At 45.0% G+C, this 24214-nt stretch overlaps 1 protein-coding gene across 1 annotated transcript in view; it reads left to right on the top strand.

Annotated features, from left to right (window-relative positions):
* The first annotated feature begins 787 nt into the window (after positions 1-787).
* The window catches only part of LOC126532273 (uncharacterized), a 210396-nt gene continuing 186969 nt past the window's right edge, over positions 788-24214 (top strand). The window contains exon 1 of the mRNA XM_072289139.1: positions 788-1520. Within this exon, the coding sequence (XP_072145240.1) occupies positions 935-1520 (586 nt within the window). The 5' untranslated portion in view covers positions 788-934. The remainder of the gene's footprint in view (positions 1521-24214) is intronic.

Below are 24214 nucleotides of genomic sequence, written 5' to 3' on the forward strand. Positions count from 1 at the left end.
CAACGAGGAGATGTTTATGTTTGCGGCGCTGGCCTCCTCGCAATAAAGGCTCAGTTTCACCGCCGCTCGGCTACTCGTCGGTTGCACTCAAAGTTCGTTCTCTTCTCTCTGCGCGCGTATTTCGCGCCCCTATAAGTCCACCATTCCGTTCTCACTACGGAGTACAATCCCAATAGCAATTATTGCGAGAACGAAAAAAAAGCCCTCTCTGGTGGTGCTTTCAAGTTTGATGAAATGGTTCACGACAGGTCTGCGCTAAATTCATGGAATGTGCTGCTAGATTGCAGAAGCGTGTCCAGCGTAGTTGAAAGCAAAACATTTTTCGAACCGCGACGAGCCACACCAACTCAAAAAACGGGACCAACAGCAGACGTAGAACCCGCAGCGCGCAGTGGCACGTCACAAGAACAGAAGCTACACAACACCCTGAGCCAAAATCTCGATATTCGCCGAGCAGTAATCATGGCACGTACTTTTGTATTGGTTATTGAAATAAACGTGCAGCGCTACTACAGACGAACTTTCTGAATTTGCACTGCACTCTGCTGCTCCCGCACTGTACCGCAACGAAACTGACACCGAAACTGCAGCCAAATCGAATATACCTATTTAGAAAATTGGGGAGGCTGTATATACGCCCACCTGCGTGATCCTCTGATTGTAGTATATTTCAGATTAAAAAAAGATCAAATAAATAGAAATACAAGAGGAAGGCAGGGCTTGTCATCGGCTTGTCTTCGTCGATCTTTTGTACTGTTCATTAGCTATTATGCTAACGTACTCTCTATCTCTTTTCTGATTAACAGGCAGCGAGGAGATCTTCCTTGCATTCGGGGATCGACAGCGGCAGTAGCAGACTGTACCCTTGGAAGTTCCCGAATCGATACATCGACACAAATGAAGACGGCGCTCCTGAAACTTTGCAGCCGAAGCGATGATCGCAGTTACAATGGTCGACCGTTTTCCATTGAACTCAAATGAGCCCCACTTTCGAGTTCCAATGTCGTCCAGTCCAGACGGACCGTACCCGGTGTCCACTTGTCAAAAGTGTCAGCGATCGCCTTCGAGCTGTGCTATTCGCGGCTTATCAACGCCGGCAACTACAACGACGACTACCGGTGCAACACACAACCACGACGTCGACGTCACCATCCACTCCGAAAGTGGAAAAAGCAACACTGAGAGCCGAAGCAACGAGATGTGTGTCGAACACCCTTCGTTTAGGTGTGGCAGGACTGACTTCTCTATCGACGGATTGCTTTCATCTTGCGGAAGAAGACACGGTGTTGGTTCGAATTCCCTCTCTACAACGAATTTGAGTTCGAATGCCGGCTCGAGCTTCGATTGCTGGGTGACGCGCGCACCGGGAGAAGTGAGGTTGGAAGCAGGCCGTGAGCTCTTCGCGAGAATTCCGCAGTCCCCGGCCGCTGAGTCTTCCAAAAACTGTGGCCCGGACCTGGGTGAGGTGGCCAACTTCGAGTGGCTCCAGTGCAGCCGCTACAAACCTCCCAAGCTACCGAGTGAGTGAGAATTTGTTACATTTAGCAACGTCATGCGTTCTAACAACAGCGATCGATGGAGTGAAAGCTACATACAACCTCGCGTACTTCCCTTAATGTACTCGTGGTCGCTTGGCGCAAGATGATAAGAATACAAAATGTTGTTGGCGTTCCCACCGCTTCTCTTGCAAAGGAGGCGTGTCTGATCAGACTGTGCACGCGTCGTGAATAGCGTTTTATGTATATTCGCGAATGTACACGAGCACTATGCTCTGGAATCTACCGTTAGACCCGTATAAAAGTTTGGCAGTTTCAAAGGACATGCTTCATTGACAGCGTGAGAGCTTCCTGCTAAATTACTACAAGGAACTGTGGCGTCGCGATCGTTCAGCTTGCATGTGAATGATGGTTCGCGCATGAATTTATATTATTTTCGTGATTGTGGCTTGAGGTGTCCTCGTGGCTTTTTTACTATATGCTTTATCTGCCTTTATTGGACCAACAATCGAAGCGCTCCTATTTTTCTAAATTCAGAAGGCAAAAAAGACTTGTTAGACTTTGTTATAAATTATCAGTTTGCTAAGCCGCAAGGCCGTATAACGCCATAAGGATTACGTTTAGGCAAATCTGTGTACTAATACAGTGTAGTACTAACCGTAAGGAACAAGAAGTGCGCCGTGTGGAGTAAAGGACCGAAGAAAGGCGTCGTGACTTTTTGTACTCAGCGGCATAGTTTTTCGGCAATCACAGATGTGGCGGCTCCTGTGACAATGAGGTCAGCACAGAGACACCTTCAACAGCGACATCAATAACGTTGGACGGTGAAAGAAGAGGGCTTAAGCTTGTTTCACATGATGCGATTTTCGTCGCACCGGAAGTGCGATTTCCGTCGTTTGCGATGAAAATCGCAGTCGCAGTGCCGACCCCCCGATTTTCGGCTGCGACCGACCGGTTCGTCGGACAGTCGCACCGTCGCGCAGATCGCTGCGATTTTCCGTCGAAATTGCGCGGAGAGCTGTCGTGGAGCTATTTCGCCGGTTTGTTTTGGAAGATGGCGTCTGGCACAAGTGCAATGCGCGGAGACGTGGATTGTCGAATTTGGTACGTACGCGAAGGGAGAGTAAACAACTTGTGCCGCAGATCACCTTCTTCCATTTCTACGCGTTCGGTGACACGCTACGCAGCAAATGAAGTGTATTTTCACGTTTGCTTCGTACACCTTTGCGAGTTGCCACGAGACGACATTGCCTTTTGGGGTCATCACAATTTTCTTTTGTTGAATAGCATACAAAAATCGCGCGTACGGAGGAGCTGAAATAATTTCAACCTCGGCAAGGGCAAATGACAAGACAGCAAAGTACCAGACATTTAAACGTTGTGCTGAACGCGGTACCGTTCAGTTGCATTTTCTTGTCGGTTTTCAGGCGTAAATTTCCCGATGCATCTTGAAAGGTTATTTTACCTGACTTATTAACTTTGACAGTGCAAAAGTGTAGGCTATCGTAATGAATTTTTTACGATAGCATTAAATCCGTGGCGTGAATAAACAGCGTCGTAGCGTCGTTAATTTGTTTTCGAATATTGCAGGCACGTTAATTGCACCTCTTCTCTGCAGAAACCAACAAACACTGAATATGTTGCGGGCTTTGTATCCTTACTGCACCTGCATTAGCATTTGGTTTGAAAGGTAATTAACTCTACAGCTAGTAATTAAGTAAATTATTTGCTTTCGATAGTGGCACAATGACAGCGTACCCTCCTGCACCGTCATGTAAAACTCGTGCGACGATGCGAAAAGCAGGCAAACAGCCTGTTCTTGTGGGGATAAAACAGCACAAAACGACACGTTAAAGAAAAGCAAATCACAACTGTGCAGTGAAGTTAACCAGTAGCATCCCTTCCTGTGAAACTTTGAATCGTTTAAGTACAAGCAGTTCTTGCCCGTTCACAGCTGATCAAGTGTGCAGAAACATTCATGCCTTACATGTTTCTAAAAGGCAGAGAGGTCGGCCTGAGCTATAACTTGCTCTGGCCTGCTACTCTACACTGGGCAAAAGGGACTGGGAGGGAAAGGACTGATGAATGATGATGATGGTATAAAGAAGAGATGCGTATATACATATTCACAGAGTTGTAGCATCTCTAAAGCCGTGCGTCCAGCCCAGTAGCTTGGAGAAAAGCTATAGTGGCACTTGTTATCAGGGCTGCGCTGTTTGCATTAGGCCAAGGACCTAAAAGAAACTCGTCTGATAGCGGCCTCTTATGGATCTTTGCAACGGAAGAGATCAGTTGCTTTCGTTCTTGCGCGTACGCGGGATACACGCAAAATATATGATAATGTGTTTCTGGCACCCCACAGTATTCACAGTTTGGGCTAGTGTCACTGCCACCTATCATATGTCTATAACGGTTGGTGAATGCGACACCAAGGCGAATTCGGTGCACCATGCTCGTTTGGCTTCTTTTGAGCTTGTGAGGCATACGAAATTTCATTTCTCGGTCCCATTTGTGTACTAGCTGGTGTCGTCGATCAGGTTGAGTCCAGTGTTCCAACGTACGGTTGCGTATTACGCGACGAAGTAGGGCGTTTGTGTCTGTTCGCAAGAACGGAATGCGTACTTCAGAAGCATTATGTAAAGCAGTTTTCGCTTCAGCGTCTGCCTGTTCGTTTCCTATCATGCCACAGTGTGAAGGTATCCACTGAAAGGTGACATTGCGGCCATTTCTAGTTGCGTGGTCGAGATGTTCTGTAATTTCTATAGCTCCGGAATAATACGGGCCCCGTCTGAGGACACAGTCAATCGTTTGAAGAGCTGGCTTGCAATCACAGAATATCATCCATGCGTGAGGAGGCTCCTCAGAGAGAAATCGAAGTGCCTCCCGGATAGCTACAACTTCTGCGGCAGTTGATGTTGATCCATGGTCCAGTTTAAACCGCCGAGCGATGAACATATGTGGAATGACGAAGGCTGCAGTGGAGGCATATGGTGTGACAGAGCCATCGGTATACAGTTGTACAGTATCTCTGTAGTCTGCCGAAATGTGCAACAGGGTATGTTGCCTGAGACCAATAGATGTAACGGATAACTTTATAGTAATTCTAGGGATCTGCAATGTAACGAAAGGTTTAGGCAGAACCCACGGGGTTATTCTCGGAATACAGGCGGGAGAAAATCTGGACGGTAGAACACTCTGATGACGTGATATAGTCCTTGAAAAGCTGGAACCTGGGTGGGTAGCAGGGAGCGATGACAGAGGATGATGCCCGTGTCGGGTCAACGCGCGAAGGTACATTCGAAGAGACTCGCAAAGCAGGTATACCCCAATAGGACAAGCACAAGCTTCCGCCATTGTTTCATTGGTTGACGTGCATCGTGGGAGGCCCAAACATGTGCGCAGTGCTTGAGCTTGAATGCTCTCCGACGTGCGCACAGAGCTAAGTCTCATGCTTCAGAGCGCCGGCAAGCTGTACCTTATATACCCTACGATAGTGCTTGGTACAATTGGAGTCATGACGACTCCGAGGGGCCCATCTTGTTTCTGCAACAACGCAAACGACGTGAACAAAACTCTTCAGCTTTGACTTTAGTGCGGCGACGTGTCTTGACCAAGATGATCCCCGGTCTATGACAAAGCCAAGGAATCTGTGGTGTGTAACCATAAGTATCGCTACTCCGTTAACGATTATCGGATACCTGGTCATTCGTTTTCGCGTGAATGCAATCACAGGATATTTTTCTGTTGATAGCTGGAGGCCTTGACGTCGCAGATACTTAGCTGTGGTTGTCACCGCACGTTGAAGCCTAGCACGCATTTGTGGACGGGTGGCTCCAGATGCCCATATGCATATGTCGTCCGCATATGTGCTAATCTTTCTCTGGTTAGGAAGTTTTAGATGCAAGGCAAATCAATGCAACATTGGAAAGAGTTGGACTGAGAACTCCCCCTTGTGGAACACCTCGATGGATATTGTACTGTCCGGTGTTTCCATCACTTGTCGACATATACACCGTGAGGCCACTGACGTAGCTAACAATCCATGGATATCACCGGCCACCGACGTCTAAATCTTCCAATGCATCAAGGATTGCATAATGGAGTACATTGTCGTATGCACCCTTAATGTCCAGAAAAACAACTTCAACTAACCGACGGCGACTTCTTTCCTGTTCAACAGTGGAGACCAAGTCGATAACAGCGTCAATGGAAGAACGGCCTCTTCTAAATCCGTGCATAAAATCAGGAAAGCGATTATTCCAACCTTTTCAAGGCTGGAAACCATTCCAGCCTTGACAAGACCATTCTTTCCATTACTTTGCCGACGCAACTGGCTAAGGCGATTGGTGTGTAGGAGGAAAGCTCGTTAGGTGACTTCTCCAGTTTAAGCAGCGCTACAACGCGACTGCGTTTCCAACTATCTGGATCATTTCCTGTCTCCCACGTCGTGTTATAAAAAGATAGAAGAAGCCGTCGCGATTCTGTGCCAAGATGGCAGAGTGCAGCATACGTGATTCCGTCTTGTCCTGGTGCTGATGAGCGTCGAGAAACCGAAATTGCAGCGTCAAGCTCTTGTATCGTAAACGGTACTTGGAGTTGACGGGGGCGCGATGGTGACAAAGGATGAAGCCACTGCATTAGATGCGTCCACAATGAGTTTACAGTAGTCCTCTGCTACCTCCAATTCGGTCCGGCGTTGATGTAGAGCCACCGCACGGAATGGGTGTCTTTGTTGTAGAGTTGCCTGGAGACTTCGTATGACCCGCCAGATATTAGATAGAGGCTGTCTTGGACCTAAGGATCCACAGAATGTCCTCCAACGCTGTCTGTCCAGCTTGTCCAGATGTCGTAGAACATGTCGCTGAGCTCGGCGACTGTTCGAAAGATCTGACGGGGACTTTGTTCTTCTGTATCGCCGTTCCGCACGGCGACGGATTGCACGAAAGGCCTCATATTGTATGTCGACCGATGATCTATCTGTGCGTCCGTAGGCTAACTTCTCTGGTTGTGTCCTGCAGGGTGGATGCAATGATGTCCTCTATTTCGGATGGAGATGTCATACTCTGACAGGCAGTGTTGACAGAGGTCTTAAATAAAGTACAGTCTGTTTGACGAATGCAACGTGAGGCTGAACGGCGAAACCAGCTAAAGTGAACGTAAGTTGTGAGGTGGTCATTACCATGAGACCCTAGATCTGTCGACCAGCTTGCTGAAGACAGAAGGCTCCTTGATATAAACGTTAGGTCAAGACAACTGCTGTAGGACGTGCCACGAATAAATGCAGGAGACCCTTCGTTGAGCACAGTTAGCCCCTGACTACACATGAAGTCGGCCAAATGTTTGCCACGAGAATTGATCAAAGTGCTACCCCACAGGGGATGGTGTGCGTAAAAGTCACCAATCACAATATGAGGACCTTGAGATGCTTGCAGCAGAAACATCAGGCGCGAGCAATCGATCCTCGCCCTTGGGTAGATGTATCCTCCAATCACTGTAAACGTGCGACATCTGTGTTTTATGGTAAGGCATTCGTAATCATTAGTAGTATGCGATGGGACGTCATGTCTGAAATACACCAGAACGTGACGTATACGAACTAACACTTTGCTTGAGGTGTGGTCGTTACGAGACCATATCTGGACATATCCAGAAATACGGAAAGAAGAATCCATATTAGGTTCACAGATAACGATAACTGCAAATTGGTACTTAAAATACCCGCTGTCGGAAGTCCGACAAGCTACCACGTAGACCTCGAACATTACATTGCATAACAAGCGATTGACGCACCCTTTCTTCAAATATCTTCGCCATACTTGTTTAGTGAAGAACCACTAGAAGTGGTTCCAACACTTCAAGTTGCTGCACGGCAGCCTTGGCAGCCCGGGTATTCAGGACGCAAGGAATCCGGCGCATGGAGCCCATCAAATTTTTCAACATACTTGCGACGTTAATGTCATCCATCTTTTCATTCTCTTCAGTGCGTGTAGGAGCGGTGCATAAGGGCGTTCCCGCAGGCCTTGATGGTAACGAAGGCCACTGAGTCTCCGATGTGTTTGGGGCCGGTGATGAGTCGCTTTGTACTTTCGCAGAATACAAAGGCCTTGAGGCACGTGCTTATTCATTCCTCAGACGAGGAGGGTGTGGAAGCTGCACTTGAGCTGTCGATACTTGTACGCGAGGAAGGTTGCGGTCCCGTTGATGTCGGTGTCGTGAGCGGCGTCTGCGGCGGCGGATAGCATTTGCCGCTACCCTGTGTGTGGAATGATCTCTACCGGTTCTGCACAGGAGCCGAGGAACGAGGCGGACTACCGACAAGGCGGAAACCAAAACAAGGTTTATTCCCACTCCCGAAAGCCCCTTATATACAAGGTCTTTTCAGATTGTAGCGCCACCTTATATACACAGGTGGCGACCTCTACACTACCCATCTTCTTCAGAATGTCCATTTCCTTCCTGATCCTTGGGCACTCTTTTGACGTTACGTCGTGGGCACCAGAACCATTTGGACACTTCGCAGCAACGATGCAACTGCTGTCTGTGTGAGGTCCACCACATCGTTTGCATGTTACTGTGCCCTTGCAAACGGCACTGACATGCCCAAGTTTCATACACTTGTGACATTGTAAAAGCCTCGGCACGTAAGGACGTACCGAATGCCTCAAATATCCAACCTTGACGTGTGTTGGCAAAGTTTCCGACTGGAACACTAATTTCACACATCGGGATCGTCCAAGACGGTGAAAGCTGAGCACAGGAGCCGACGATGATAGTAGTTTCGCCAGGTCAGTGTCTGTAATATCAATGTCCACGTCGTAGATGATGCCTGTCGTCGCTTCTTTGCCGTATGTGGGGAATGCTCGAACAGGGATGCTTCCCAACTGAGTGACGTTTTTCAGTGTTTCCAGTATTGTCGGTGTATTGACTTCCACCGAGAGGATATACTTTCGAGCGTTTGTACGTATTTCTTCTACTTGACCATGGGCGGTTCGGTCGAAATATTCTGACAGGCTCTGCCTAATCAGTGAGTTGAGGTTGTCTGTTGTCGTTGTTGGTACGTATGCAATAGTGTATGACTGCTTGCCACTTGCCTTTTTTGTCGCCTGACGACTGGTCGGTGATGTTCTTCGTATCTTTCTCTTCAGACGTCGGCTTGACACCAACGTAAAATCGCTGTCCGAGCCCATATCATCAGTAGAGAAGCGATCAGATTACTCAATCGGGTCTATGCTGAGGTCGAAGCGGTCACTCAAGCCGGCGGCATAACGAACTGGCCGTTCAGGACCCAATTTCTGGGCGGGGTTTCGGTCCCCCGTTGGAGAGGATGACGTCCCCCAGTTTTCTTCTCACTGATTGCAGAGATCACAGGAAATAAAATAGAAAATACATAGATGATGATGATGATGATGATGATGAAGCTTCAGTTAATGACACAAACCCACTGTGGGGGATAGGCCACGAATCGGGTGGTAATATGATTCAATAAGTAAAATAAAATAAATTCGTTAATAAATAAATAACACGAAAAAAAAGGACAACAAATAACCCAAGATGCAAAATAAAGTATCAGTACATGAGATAAAGTATTGATCAATACTATAGTGAGCCTTGCGTTGATAGGATTGTTAAAAAAAAGCAAGAGAAAGTAAGGTAAATTATGAATAATAATAGTAAGATTTAAACTGTGAATTTGTGTTTTTACTTTTTGAATTTTCTAAACTGAAGTAAAAATAAATCAATTCTTGAAACTAAAAACTATTAACAAGGTATTCTTTTTGTGCCACTTAGAAAATTATAAATGGCTAGGCAAACGTTCCTGTGGCTATATCCCAAAACTGTTGCTCCAAGGGAGAGTATAACAGTACTGCTTAAAGGTAATCCTAAATTTTGAAGTGGAATTTCTAGACATAGTTTTCGATGCGTAGAAAACCGACGACATGATAATAAAAAAAAATGATCTATAGTTTCCGGTTCATTGCAGAGGTAGCATAGAGGGGATACCGCCTGACCACATCTGTGCAAATAAAAATTAAGTGTTGGAATATGGCAACGCAGCCTAGTAAATGAAACTTCGAATTTCCGGTTAGGACACCATTGCCGGTTCCAAGATTAATTTAGGTGTAAAAAATCTGGATTTTGCTAATGACAGAGCTTTTTTGTCCTCGCTCAAAGAAAATTGCCTATATCTGGCTGCAGTAATGTGCGCAGTTGCCGGCAGCACACATAGCACAGGACCTGCTAAAGAAGCTCGTGCTAAAGAATCGGCTATTTCATTAATATGAATGTCTCGGTGGCCAGGGACCCATACTATATGCACTAAACTTAAGTGACGCGGAGCTAATGAATAAAACGTGTTTCCTGTTGTCAACTTTGTAGACGCAGTAAGTGCGCTGCATACAGATAGAGAATCTGTGACTATAATAACTCTTGTAATATGAATGGGTAATTTCCGCAAGGCAAGAACTATTGCCAGATGTTCGGCATGAAAGACTGATGTGTAATCTGGTAGGCGAAGTGAAAAAGACCAATCGAGGGATGGTGAGTAGATACCCACACCTACCTTCTCTTCGCACGAAGAAGCATCAATCGCTAATACATTTATATTGAAACGGGCCAAATTTTCTTCTAAACGGTCATTCAAATATGTTGTGGGCAGAAATTTCGCATTGTGTGGAAAAATGTCTGCAAATTCAATTTTCAGCGACCCCGGAGACCCATGAAGCGGAATTATTTCTCTAAGGCGAACATTTAAAGATGCTAATTGTGCTTGCATAAATACAACTTGTGGGGTATGGAATTGTGAGCACGTGTTCTAAAAAAATGGACTTAATTCACTAATAAATGCATATTTTCCACGTCGTAGCAAAGAATCATAAGCTCTTAAGCAGGTTTGAACCGTAAGCATGCGAAATCGTGTGTCAAGAGTAGGTAGGCGCGCTTCCTGGTATAATACATTATTAGCAACGAATTTAGGAGGACCTAAACATAGTCGAAGATGTTCTCTTTCTAACAGACCAAGGGGTCTTAATTTATATTTTGCACTTCCGGAGAACAAAACACAACCAAATTCTAGAATCAGTCGTACATACATACGATAAATCATAATTAATGTGCCACTTCACATATCAGAACGTCGGTTACTGATTCTACGTAGTAAACCTACGGCTCGTGTCGCCTTCGTTCCAATATTTTCTATGTGAGAACGCCAGTTAAGTTTTCCGTCATATATGATACCCAAGTATTTAAGCGGCTCTACCTGAGGAATGGTTCTCTGTTCATATACTAATGATAACTGTAACGGCCCGGAGAGCGCAAAAACAAGGACTGCACTTTTGTTTACGTTGAACGACAGGTGCAGGTTGTGAAGCCACGTCTGTAGAGTACAGAGGTACGTTTGCAAAGACAGGTGAAGGGAATTGATGTCTCTAGCTGTCGCGAAAAATGCAATGTCATCTGCATAGACATACAGATTCACATCCTGGTGCAGTGGTACTGAACTCATCAACAGGCTAAATAGTATAGGAAACAGAACAGCCCCCTGGGGCACCCCTCTTGTCTGATCGAACATTCTTGAAGAAAAGCCGTTTTGAAAACAATGAAATTTTCTGTTTCTTAGAAATTCAAAAATCCACGCCGTTATATATCTCGGAAAATTGTAGGACTGCAATCTGTCCAGCAGTATAGAGTACTCAACGCTGTCATAAGCTTTTGCTAGGCCAAGTGTCACTAAAGCGCTAACTTCTTTTCTATGCTGAGCAAGTTGGATGCAGCTTCCAAATCCACATGCGCACACCAAATGGAGAGACCGGGCCGAAAACCTATTTGACTTGGGCTCAGTAACGAATTTTCAGATATATGATCCATCATACGATCATATAAAACTCTTTCAATTAGTTTTACCATATTTGACGTAAGGGAGATAGACCTAATGTTGTCAAGGTCGTAGCCAGCTCCTTGTTTTTTAAGCAGCGGAATAATTTTGGCTGACCTCCATTCTGGTGGAATCCAAGCATATTTTAGAGAATAATTCACCATGTTCAGAATGTCATCAGAAGACATTTCAAACAACATTTTTAGCATGGCATTGGAAATGCCGTCAGGACCTGGAGCTGAGGCAGGCAGAGATCTAAGGACATTAGAGAGCTCTGACACTGTGACTTCCACAAAGTCATAGGCGATGGAAGGCCTTAGTGGCCCATTCGGCAAACGCGATGTTAAGCGTTGCGCTAAGCCCTTTCCTATGAATTCTAAAGAAGCAGATAACTCGCGTGGTGAAAGTATTATCGATTCAGTATTCGCTGGTGTTGGTATGGATTTTCTATAGCGAAGGAATCTGAACAGAGCTTTTTTGTTGCTGGGCTGTTGCTGGATACTGTTCTCTTGAACGCAGCAGCTGCGAAGTTATAATCACTCCAGTTACTCGGACACTGATTGTAAAGAAATTTCTTCCACGCGGCTTTTCGTCTTCTATAATCCCGCGTGCAATCTGAATTCCACCAAGGAGAGGTAGTACTTTTGCTTATGTTAACATTAAATTGGAACTTTTTAAAGGAACTTTGTAATACAGCGCAAAGCCTCATGGCTTTGATGTCATTGGGTACCGTTTTTTGGGAGTTGAGGACCGTTTTTAAGACACTCTGAAATTTCTGGTAGTTGACAGAAGTCCGCGTCGGAGACTCCAGCGGAATAACAGGGCAGATAATATCAAACCTAATATGTAGATGGTCACTATTTGAGGCTGAGTCGACAGTAGACCAGGAAGTTACGGAAATTCCTGAACTGGCAAATGTTAAATCCAATGCCGATTTAGAAAGACCCTGAATAAAGGTAGCTGACTTCGTGTTTAAGCAACAAAAATTTTGATTAATTGCCCAGTCCGACAATCGCTTTCCACATGAGTTCGTTTTGAAACCCCAAGACACATGATGCGAATTAAAGTCTCCGGCTATCACAATTTCTTTCCTACAAGATTTGACAACGGCATTGAGGAAACGAGTATCGTGCACGCCTGCGGGAAAATATGTATTAACTAAGGAAAATGGGGTACAACCAGGAATAGTTACATCTATTGCTAGTATCTCACACTCTGCAGACATATACTGGTAGGAAATTTTAACTTTGTGGCATATTTTAGTTGTCATCAAGAAAACAAGTCCTCCGCATCTCGATGGACGGTCCAATCGAAATAAACGATAATTTTTTATATGAAAATCTTGGCCATTGGAGAGCCAAGTTTCCTGCAAAAGAATAATGTCGGGAGAAAGTTGTGAGCAAAAATATATTAAATCGGTAGCTGCAGAAATAATGGAACGGCTGTTCCACTGTAATACCTTTAAATAACCTATGATGAATCAATGCCTACTTTAGAAACCGCTTGCTCTAAAATACTGTCTTTTAGGAAATCTTTCTTCGAAAGACTGTCTTTAACGTACTTTGTTGGTTTTGATTGAGGGTCAGAGCTGGAAGAGTTAGGATTCGAATCTGACTTGGAAAGACTATCTTTCACAAACTTTTTGGTTTTTGAGTGCGGGACAGAGATCGATGAGTTATCGTTAGGTGATCTTGTGCGTTTAAGAGTCGGGAAGTCCATTTCTACATCCTGGTTGTTTTCCGACACTGATCCAGAGAAGCATCCGTTGTCGGTCTGCTGAGTTGAAGTTGATGGCCTCGCATTGTCTGCGTCTTGTACAATAACCGATGAAGGATCCAGTAGTTGTTCAGCATTCGATGTTAGGGTCTGTGTAATAATCTGCGAGCTAGCATTGGAACTCGCTAAAGGACTGAAAAGTTGAATCATTTGTGATGTCAGCGCTTGAGCTAGTATCCGACAGGTTTGATGTTAATCGTTCCATAGCTTTTGACAGAGCCTTTTCGACCGCTGTCGCAACAGAATCGGAAAGGGCTGAGTCTGCAACCATTTGCTGACGGGCTGCCACTACTGCATATCCCTTAGATCTCCCCTGAACCTCAAGAAGAGCATCACGGCGTGAGCAACGTCTCCTTTCAATTACATCTACAATTTGCATTTCCTGTGATCTTGCAGGACAGTTCGAGTAGTTGGCGGAATGAGCACCACCACAGAGACAACATTTCTCTTCTTTGGAGGAACAATCACTAAAACTGTGGCTGTCTCCACAAGCACGGCAGCGGGGTGACGCTGACGCCCCTGACGCTGTGGCCAAATCGCCAACATTTGTTACATTGTAGAATGCGTGGAGCTAGAGCTTCTACCTTGTAAATTAGGGGCCAGACCTTAATTTCTGTTGGCCGCATCGTCCCAGCACATGTAACTATGACTGTCTGTGTTGGTATCTTCTTGTCAATCACTCGACTGCACCGGTAAATGGAGATGACGCCAACCACCGAGAACATTTCTAAAATCTCCTCAGGGGTTAAACTAACGTCCACCCCTCGTACAATGCCTCTAGAGCATGCGAGATGTGGTGGTACGAAACAGCTCACCGGATGGGAAGCGAATGTGGAACAATTCACAAGTTCTTTGACACAGATATAGTCTGGCGAGCAGCATAGTATGCCACCTCTGCTGAACTGACGGACCTCAGTGATCTGTTGGAAGTGGGGTGAGGCCTTCTGCAATTCGCCCTGAATCGTTTTTGGGTTTTTCATATTGATCGTACCGCCGTCTGTCGGCACCATGGCCACAGGAACAGGGCCGGCTCCACTGCGAAGAAAAAACTCAAGCGGCAGCTCCTGAGGAGCTACCGACGCTGACCACGGGGAAGCCCCGCAGCCAGGTGATGATACAGACATCAAACAAGGCTAACACAAAAACACATCAGAAAAAAGGTATATATATATATATAAAGGTAATGTGAAATTACAAGCTGAGCAAAGAAAATACCACCCGATACTTGACCTAAGCCCCCAAAGCAGGAGATGCCAGAACCGAGGAACGCAATTCCTAAGCGCAGAGCTAGCACCGATCTAACACCGATGTCCTGTGGCTGCCCGCAGGACATTGTAGCGAGCTGAAGCTGCTCGCTACAATCACTTCTTCTTCCTCCCCCCTGATCACATATATTAGTGTGTAAACCCATATAACGATATGCGCTGTGATTACTATCTTTATAACTAAAAAATACCATGCTACTTGCAAGAACATATCACCCGGGGATTTTAGAACGAATTTCTGCATTTGAACTATACACAATATGTGGTTTATTTGATTAAAGACCACAAACTGCTTTTTTTTTTTTTTTTTGCAATCACAAACTCATTCCAAGTTTTACCTACATAACAGACAAGAAAAAAAATCTATAGACAAAAATATTGTTCTTCAATTTATTCACCTGCCAGTGTGGCTATACCATTCTGCTGCCAACACAAGGCGAAGGGTTGAATTGCTCGCCATGCAAGTCGCATTTCGATGGGAGTGATAGGTAAAAAAAAAGCCCTTAAACTTCCAACTACTATTGCATAGGGTGGCATGCTTATGCAAAATCTAACACCAATCGAAAGCGATGGGCACACTTGTAAAACAAACATCCTTCGTGATAATTCGAGTGTGTAAACATTCATTGCATCAATATGTATAGTTCAAGAGCACTGCACAAATCAGCGTAATCAGGTATAGCAAGTACTCCGTCAGGAAGCTGGTTCTACAGATGTATAAATGTAAAGACATGAATGCTCATACTACGTCGCACACACAGCACAAAGAAAACCTTTTTCAAGAGTTGCCCCTTCTGGCAGACATGAGTGGGCTATAAGCAGCAGAAACTTTATTGCAGGGCATTGCGTAATACCGCTTATGAAAGAATGAAAAGAGTGAAGAGGCTTTTAACAGCAGTACCTCATGCTACTCAAATAGGAACGATGAGCAAAAAAATTTCTGGTCGAGCACTTAAGTTAAACAGTAACTTTTTGAAACACAGAAAATTCCAGGTGAGAGTTCGAGGTATATTTGGCCCACCTACACCAACAACCCAGGCATTCTACAAGAAGTACTACAGCCTATGGGAAAGCTATCTTATACAGAAATCAAGAATGATGCAACAAGCTCTTGACAACACTGCAGACTTTCTTGGCCAGACTGCCCTCTCGCTTTCTGATAAGTCGGCTTACATCGACGTAGGAAAAAAGACTAGAATCAAGAACTAGCCCAGATTGCACATTGTGCTCCACATAGCTGGACAAATATACCCGCAAGTCAACATCCACAAATTCTTAGCTAGTGTAAGACCATGACGGCAGAGCCAGCAGGTGGGTGAAACAATTATGCCATGCGTGAACGCAAATTCTACACCTGGTGGAAAGACTAATTTTGAAATCATGGGGGGTGGACGAGTGGATACTATGGAAAGCCGCAGATGCTGTGATTGTGTCCAAGGTATTGTACGGTATGAATTACCAGCAGTACACAAAAAAGACAACTCATCAAATACAGGCATCGGGTAATAACAGGTCTTTCCGACTTTACCATGCTTGAAGACCTCTATGAGAAAGACCAAACGAACACGCACCTAGGCAGAGTAGAAATGCAGCCTGCAGCACAAATTCTTTGCCTCAAGAGCTCAGAACCTGGTTCCAAGATACTATGCCAATTAGCATATGAGATGCAAAGACGAATACCCCTCCCTTCAGAAACAACCTCGGGAGCACCTGAACTTCAAACACAATAGGCCCATAGTGTGCAATGTGGGGGCAAACAATTAGGCCAGTACACTATATGTAGCTGCCAAACACATAGAGGAGGTTGCTAATCATGAAGATGCAAGCAAACATCAGGCACATAAGTACACTGATATGGCAATAGTAGTGTAACAGTAGTATGACACTACATAAACTTAAACCCCATATAAGCGAGTACCATTCCAGGTCTTACTACACCTATAAAAGCTGAACTGAAAGCAATCGAAGCAGCACTTGTAGTGCAAGTTACACCCTGCACAACACCCTGCACACCTGCATGAATTCACCAGAAACTCTCTGGGCCTGCACATCACACGAGATTGTCAGGAAAATCAGGAGATTGAGACGCGACTTGCAAGCACATGGCCAAGAATTAAATTACAGGATACATAGCCATGCAGATATTCCAGGACACAAGCGGCCTTATAAGCCCGACATAAGAACTGAAAACTCGATGAGTTGGTGTGTATTCATTATTAACTAAAGCGCAACAGATAGACAACGGACAAGAGCCAAGCACTCTGTGTGTTCACTTCATTCTTGTCCATCGTATTCCTGTAGCACTATAAGTAACGAATTCATGAGGCTGCACAGGAGAAGAAAGATACTTCCGCCCAAGGGCCCTATTTCACATCCAAATCCATGCGTGCGCACACACAAATGTTGCAACGGTGCATAGCATGAAGCATTATCAACAGGATGACACTAGAGATGGATGAGGATTAACTTTCAACTAAGGTTCACTGTAAAAATGTGGCGAGTTATACAAATTACCAGAAAAAAAGACATTCTTTGAAGGCTAGGTAAAAATTGGGGTTTGATGCAGCCAAATATAAATAAAAATGCTACAGAATGAAAATACAGAAACATTTCAAGTGCAGGAAAAAAATCATTGCAATTTCCAATCCTGCATGCCGGCACCTTTCAAAAAACACTGTTCTTATTCCAATAGACAGGCTGACAGCTTTCTTGTGCAAGCACACTCTTCCAGTTCCATGCCATTGGAAAAAAAACGAGTTTCTTGGAAGGTAGCTACATGCGCGCTTGGTGATCACAATGTTTTTTTTTCCCTGGACTTGTGTATTCAGATGTATTTTCTCGCTTTCCCGTTTTTATGTTTGGTTTCATTAAGCACTAGTTTTTATCAGGTTTTATTGCTGTACTACTTTCTGGTAACCTTTATAAACCACTGCATTTTCACAATAAACCTTTTAATTAGAAGTTAGCGTACCCTGTTCTTATTGCTTTACACTATACATTCTTGCTACATTGGCCTAATAAAAGATTTTATAAGGTACACAGAAGCATCATAAGGGCCACTCAAGTCACTTGTTGCAATCTAAAGAAATAAACAATAGCCTGGCTGTAAACTGTACCAGAGAACACATAGGACGAAAAAGAACACCGAGATGATCTAACAACCAATAGTTTAATGTACACGCGGAGTAAATGCTGGCTCACAAGCAATAAACCGAACATAACAAAAAAGAGAAGTAAAAATTAATGTGTGTTTCCTGACAGGAAATGCATCCATTTCTAACGGAGGCCATGCTGACAAGATTATCCCAGCGTTCTTAGATCTACAGCGTCCATAATTTCTCTAGGCAGCCGATCTGCACAGAATGCTAGCTTCTTCCACTACAATGCACGCTCAGATGTCGAGAGTTCATTGTAGAGGAAGAAGCTAGCATTCTGCGCAGATCGGCTGCCTAGAGAACTTATGGAAGCTGTAGATGCAGGGGCACTGGGAGAACCTTGTGTCAGCATGGCCTCTGTTACACTTTCAAAGATGGATACATTTCCTGTTGGGATATGTATGGACACACATCAGTTGTTGCTTCTGCCTTTTGTCTAACTGATTTATTTCTTGTCAAGCAGCATTTAATTGGCATGTTCAATAAACTTTCATTTGTTAGTGCGTCTCATGATCGTCTTGGTCTCTAGCAGAAAGGTGTTCATTCTTTTTACAGTGAAGCTGTACAAGCCTAGGCGAAACACTCGTGGTCCGATCACAAAAACTCCAGTGGGGGGGTATGAGCCATTGTTTAGGGGTGTGTGAGCCAATGCATTCGTCTTGCATGACGGACGGAGAAATTTCTTGTTGGGTAGACATAGAAATGCTTATGCTTTTAAAACATATACATTCATCTACGTACTATTGCAGGGAAGGGACACAGAGGAGGGACGGAGTTAAGACAAGATCATGATGTCACAATTATCTCGCAGCAAAAGTGTACCGATAGTGATGTCAAAAGCTATACCGATAGTGATGTCCCTTCTATTTCGCAAAAGAGCGCGCGTGCAGCAGTCTCTCTCCGACTTCCCAATATGTTCAAAAATGTGTCCCTGTATTTAATTAAATGAAATGTCCAGCCTTGGTGTGTCACTTGGTAACTACAGTGCATAACCGAGTCATAAATACTATGATTAACGCATTACATAACACAAATGCGTAATATAATTCAGAAAGACTGATGAATCCGCTGGATTAATACAATGAACCATTCATTGCACCCTTCATGATGGTGGTTATGCGAAGCGCAATGTGTGTCATTACAAATAAACAATGTGATAAACCCAAGCCAAACGTGTGCTAACCTCATTAAGAAACACAGATATAACCAATAATATAGAAAGACTTGAATAAACCATCCGAATTAACCCAGTGATAAACACCGGGGCCGCACATTTCAGCTTCGCTGGTTTACCATCTGTACAGGGTGCATGGGCAGTAATTTTTTCTGTTATTGTTTGTTAAGTATTGTATAATGTTGTGCCAGTAAAACACGTTGGGCTAGTTGGTGCATTGTATTGGAGCTGCTTTTTTCTTAATGTTGCGCCCTTCTTCCTTTTGTAACTACTTTTTTATTCCCCTTCTCCTAACACACCAACCTTGCAGCGTGCGAGGTATATAAATAAATAAGTACATAAGCGCATGTCATTCATTCATCTGCATACGCCTCGCGCCATTCCTTGCTCAACAAACGTCACTGTGTTGATGTCTTGCAGTGTCCATCTATATTAACTGCCGTTTGCATTTCGGTATAATTTGTGAACAGTGTAGTGCATAAAGATTACGTGACATTAAGTTTGTGACCTATGCAGTGCATAAGGAAACCTTGCAAAAAATGACATGTTGGATTGTTGAAAATCTATATATCGCAGTTACTTTAACAGCATTTAATTGACCACTTGACAAAAACTTCACTTCGCATAGATTCCAACACGTACACTGAATCTGCAGTTCTTTTTTTTTTTTTTTGCTTAATAATGTCGTAGTTGCTGCATGGACACATTGTAGATTTGAAAACAAAGTTCAATAAATTTGTTTGTTGCAATATAAAAATATGCGTAGATCACTGCGATTGCAACACCAGAACTTGATACAAACATGCACACTATAGGATGCAGACAAATGCTCAAAACAAACTGCAGAATGGTTGCATTCTGATACTTAAGAAAGTGAAGTTTCATTCCATGGCTGTCAGTGAGAGGGAGAAAGAAAACTTAATTGTGTTTGTGGAACAAAAACGCATTGATAAGCGTAAAGATATAGTCATTGCTTAACACTTTCCAAGTGAATAATTATAGCTTGCTATCGAAATTAAAGCAGCCTTTTGACAGCAAGAAAAGGAATCAGCTTTTCCAGCTCTGAACATTGAATTGCAGGAAATGCAAGCAGGCATAAAATTCGGCCAATATAATCTGTTTAGGAATACCAATTGCAATAAACATTGAGGCTTTCTATTGTACGTTCTCTGGCTGAGCAATGTAGTTTCATATGACTCCCCTAAGCATGTCATAACAATGTTGATCTAATACAGGTTAAATGCATGACTAGCTTAAGAAATCTGAATGATTGCTATAAATCACAGTGAAGAAACTATAATATCTAATAACATTAATAATATAATAATATTTATTTCCACGAAACAGGCTAACCGTGAGCGGCGTGCGAGGCAGAGCAGAAAGCGGAAAAACCCTACGGCAAGTGCGCCTGCCGTGGGCTTACGATCCTGCAATATGGATAGTGCGTATTGATATGGTCTTCTTGTTAGAAGTTCAGAGTATACTACCAGCGCGATACACAGGACAGCAAAGTGGACAAGAAGCGTGTCTTTTAGAATGATATGTTACAACGTACAGATTTCTACAAAAGTGACGGTAACTAAAATATTTGATGCGTCGGCTTTTGCGACTTTAGAAATATTTAGGGAGGACTCTTATATATATATATATTGACAACACACGCACGGCGATGGACAAACCAGGCTAGCACTAAGGTTGAATTTCACAACACAATTTTCATTCCACGTTCCGTAATCACACAGATCATTTGCGGCTTCGTTCAGGGGCACACGTGGGCTTCGGATTGGTGCTTGTTGTTGCGTTTGGCGCAAGTATATGGCCAGGAGCAGGCACCGCATATGCGCAATCAGGAGCAATATACACACATCATTTCTCCAGAAGCTGACGCCGAGCACGGGTAACGCGAGGATCTTGTTGGGTTGACACGACGACCTCGTGGTAGCCGAATTCTGAATACTGCATATGTGGCGAGGGTAGCTATATGAACTTGTCGATAGGTCATCTTGTAGATTGTTGTAGCGCAGGCAGAACGAAACGGTCATAGAAGGCAGATGAGACAACACACAGCGCTGAACCACCTGCGAACAGCTGTTTACGTGTGCCATGTCGCACTGAACTTCAGAAACCGCCGTTGCGCACTCCAAAACAAATCTTTAATAACACGTTTTTAAATTACTAAACGTGCATATTATTTGCTACTAATCAAGAAAAGTCAACAATATTATAATATAAACGTTTTATTCATTACAATAAAATAATTTTGCAGCGTGTGCCACGAAACCTGGCAGTAAGCAACCCTTGGCGTCGCACCAGTCGCATTGTTGAAATCACTTTATTCTATGACCCTCTAAAAATCGCATTGTGACGCGTGCGACTGCACCGATTTTCGTCGTTCTAGTCGCAGCATGTGGAACAGGCTTTAAGCGTTGCGGCGATGACGATGTTCTTGCCTCGGGAACTGCGCCACTTAATTTTCCATGGCAGCGGTAGAGGGACGTCGACGCATCGGGGAGAGCAAGCGACGACGAGGAGAAGGAGCACGGCGGTCAGAAACTGGGCGAAGTTTGGGTGGGGAAGTGGCAAATCGCGGTCTGGAGCGTTGTCTGAAGAGAACGGATGGTCGTACGCGGCTGTGCGTGGGTCGTCACGTGGATGAAGTGGACGGCGGCGGCAGAGGAGTGCAACGTGCGTGGGAATACCGCACGAATAGCAGATGAGCCGATTGTCCGCTGTGCGCCAGGGATTAATTACTCGATGGACTGGAGGTCATGGCGGCGTGGAGGTAAAAGCAGGGCTAGGCATCGGAGGTGGAACCCGGAAGGTCGGTGGTCGTGGTCATGCGACGGCGCCGGCGTAAGTCAATGGGGCGGTACGTTGAGGCAGCCGTTCCAGCGGAAGGACCCCGAACACTTGTTCTTCTATAACGTGTCGTAGGGTCCGACTAGTGGACGAACTTAACTCCGGCGGGTTGGAGATGAGGGAGAGCTGGTGAGCAACTACTTCCCGGACGAAAGCCTTGATCTGCGAGAGGAGAGTGGAATCTTGAAAAGAAGAGGTCAAGCTGGACAACGATTCTGGATGGGGGACAGGACGGCGGGTGAGGAGGCGTTGACGGCGGAGCTTGTCATAGCTTTGGCACAGTTCAATAACTTGGGTAACAGTAGAGGGGCTCTTTGAAATGAGCATCTGAAACGCGTCCTCGTCGTTACCCTTCATTATATGCTTGATTTTATTGCCCTTAGTAATGGATGCATCGACGCGTTTACAGAGATCGATGACATCTTCGATGTAGCTGGTAAAGGTCTCACCAGGCTACTGAGAGCGCGACTGCAGACGCTGTTCGGCACGAAGCTTTTGAACAGCAGGGTGGCCGAAGACCTCGCTGAACTTTGTCTTGAACACCGTCCAGTTTGGGACTTCGCCTTCGTGGTTCCGAAACCACAAGTGGGAACTTCCGGTGAGGTAAAAAGGGACGGTGGTCAATTTTGTGATGTAATCCCATTTCTTGTTCAGGCTGACGCGTTCGTATGATGAGAGCCAGTCATCAACGTCGCGGTCGTGAGTGCCACTGAAGATGGGAGGGGCCCGCTGACGGAGTGTACCAGGGCATACGGAGGAGTGGGGAGCGGGTGGTTGTAAGCTCGTGGCGCTTTCGGTGGTCATGATGGTAGGTGGAGTCCGGCTGCGCAATTCCAGGATTACAGGAGACTCAGCAAACCTCCACCACTTTTGGCAAAGAAGTCCGACACGGCTGTGGACGACACGAAGGACGCCGACAGGAAGATGCAACAGCGTAGGCTTAGCCAGTCACACCAGGAACAGCGTCTAGCCCGAGCCCCACTTCAGTAGCACTGGCGATCCACCTGCGAAGCTCTGCACGGCGCACTTGTTCTTCCTTACATAACCACCATTGTCATGCTAGCTGAACCACCGTGCTTGCAGCTCCCGTAGACACTACAAAGTAAATATACCCGGCAGCGAAGCTTCCTTAGAAGGCCATACGTTCAAAACATGGCGGTTCATCGGCGGTTCATGGGGCTTAGCGTCATCTGTGTGACGAAGGAACACTTCCGGCGGAAGGAAAAATAATGTGACGCAATACCCCTTAAAAACATAAGTGACGTCATTTTCTTCTCAAAGGCGCGAATTATGTTTTGGTAGCCTACCATTAGAGCTGTATTTTCAAATGCCCCGCCATTCCACTCCATGGGCGTTTCGAGCTTTCTGCGCGCAAAGCGGTGCAGCAAAAGCTCAGCTGTTGGGTGTCTAAATTGCACCTCTGCACAGAACATACTTTTTTTTTCAGGCCGATGAAAGTTTTCAGTTTAGAGTGCTAGTCACATCGTCGGACATCAATCCCTTGGGCCAGCGCAGCCGCACAAAGACAGCTGAGATAAACAATTATCTGGTGGTCGTAACTCACTGCTTTTGACTGAACAGGTTAAGAAACAATGAAGCTACCCGCGCCACCAAATTGAGACAAACCTGGACAAGCAAAACAACACAACCTGTGAGGGGAGGCGTATTGTAACAGGTTAACTTTACGAGCGCGCCTTTCTGCACACTTCAGGAGCTGCACTGTATTGAAAGTGATAGCGACGTCAACGACCTGCCCCCTCTCGTAGTGGGCGCTGAAAAAATTATTAATTGGTAATGATAAAGTGAAATAGAATTGTCTTTTCTTTCCTGGCCACGCGTATATAAAGTTGATTAGGAATATTATTTTCGTGGAGTAATTCAAACTGTGTCTCGTTTTAATTAAAAAAAAACACTTTAATTCTTCCCAATATTTGCTCCCTCCTCACATGGTCGCGCTTCAATCGTTGCTCCCATAACGACCTTTCCTGATGTTAGTGACAATTTGTTCTGAGCCCCTTTTTGCCCGAAGCTTCGCGACATATTCGGATCGATCTTGGATACTAGTGCCAACGTTCCCGCTTGTAATTTATGAAGAAAACTCTGATTCACAGCGACAACAAATTTTAGCGTTGCGCTTGAACTCTTCGGATGGTGTACTATCTTGAAACTTTTTTTATCGTGAACATGGGAGCACATGGCGTACAGCACTATCAGCGAAGGCTAATGGTGGTGCCGAAATGCGTTGCGAATGCTCATTGTGTCCAGTGCAAATTATTTTTCCTCCTCTCGCATGACGTCGCCTCAATGCGCGCGTAGTCTGCTACGCGGTGTTGGCATGGTCAGCCAACAGCATTAACACCTCAAGAGTGAGGGGGTATGTAATAAGCCACGGTGAAAAGTCAATTTACTCTGCGAGTATAAACTATATTGATGTTTCCCCGCTATTTGGCGAAGAGTGGGTAGACTTGCAGTTTGGAGTGACTTGCAGACGTAAACTCTGCTTTTTTTTCCAATTTACTCTCGTGTAGAATGGCAGCAGCGCTTGCGGAACAAGGGTGTTTGACCTTGTACCGCAACAATACTAGCAGCGGTTAATCGCAGCCATAAGACTGAGGTCT

The sequence above is a fragment of the Dermacentor andersoni genome, chromosome 7 (genome assembly GCF_023375885.2).
Source record: "Dermacentor andersoni chromosome 7, qqDerAnde1_hic_scaffold, whole genome shotgun sequence".
Classification (NCBI taxonomy): Eukaryota; Metazoa; Arthropoda; class Arachnida; order Ixodida; family Ixodidae; genus Dermacentor; species Dermacentor andersoni.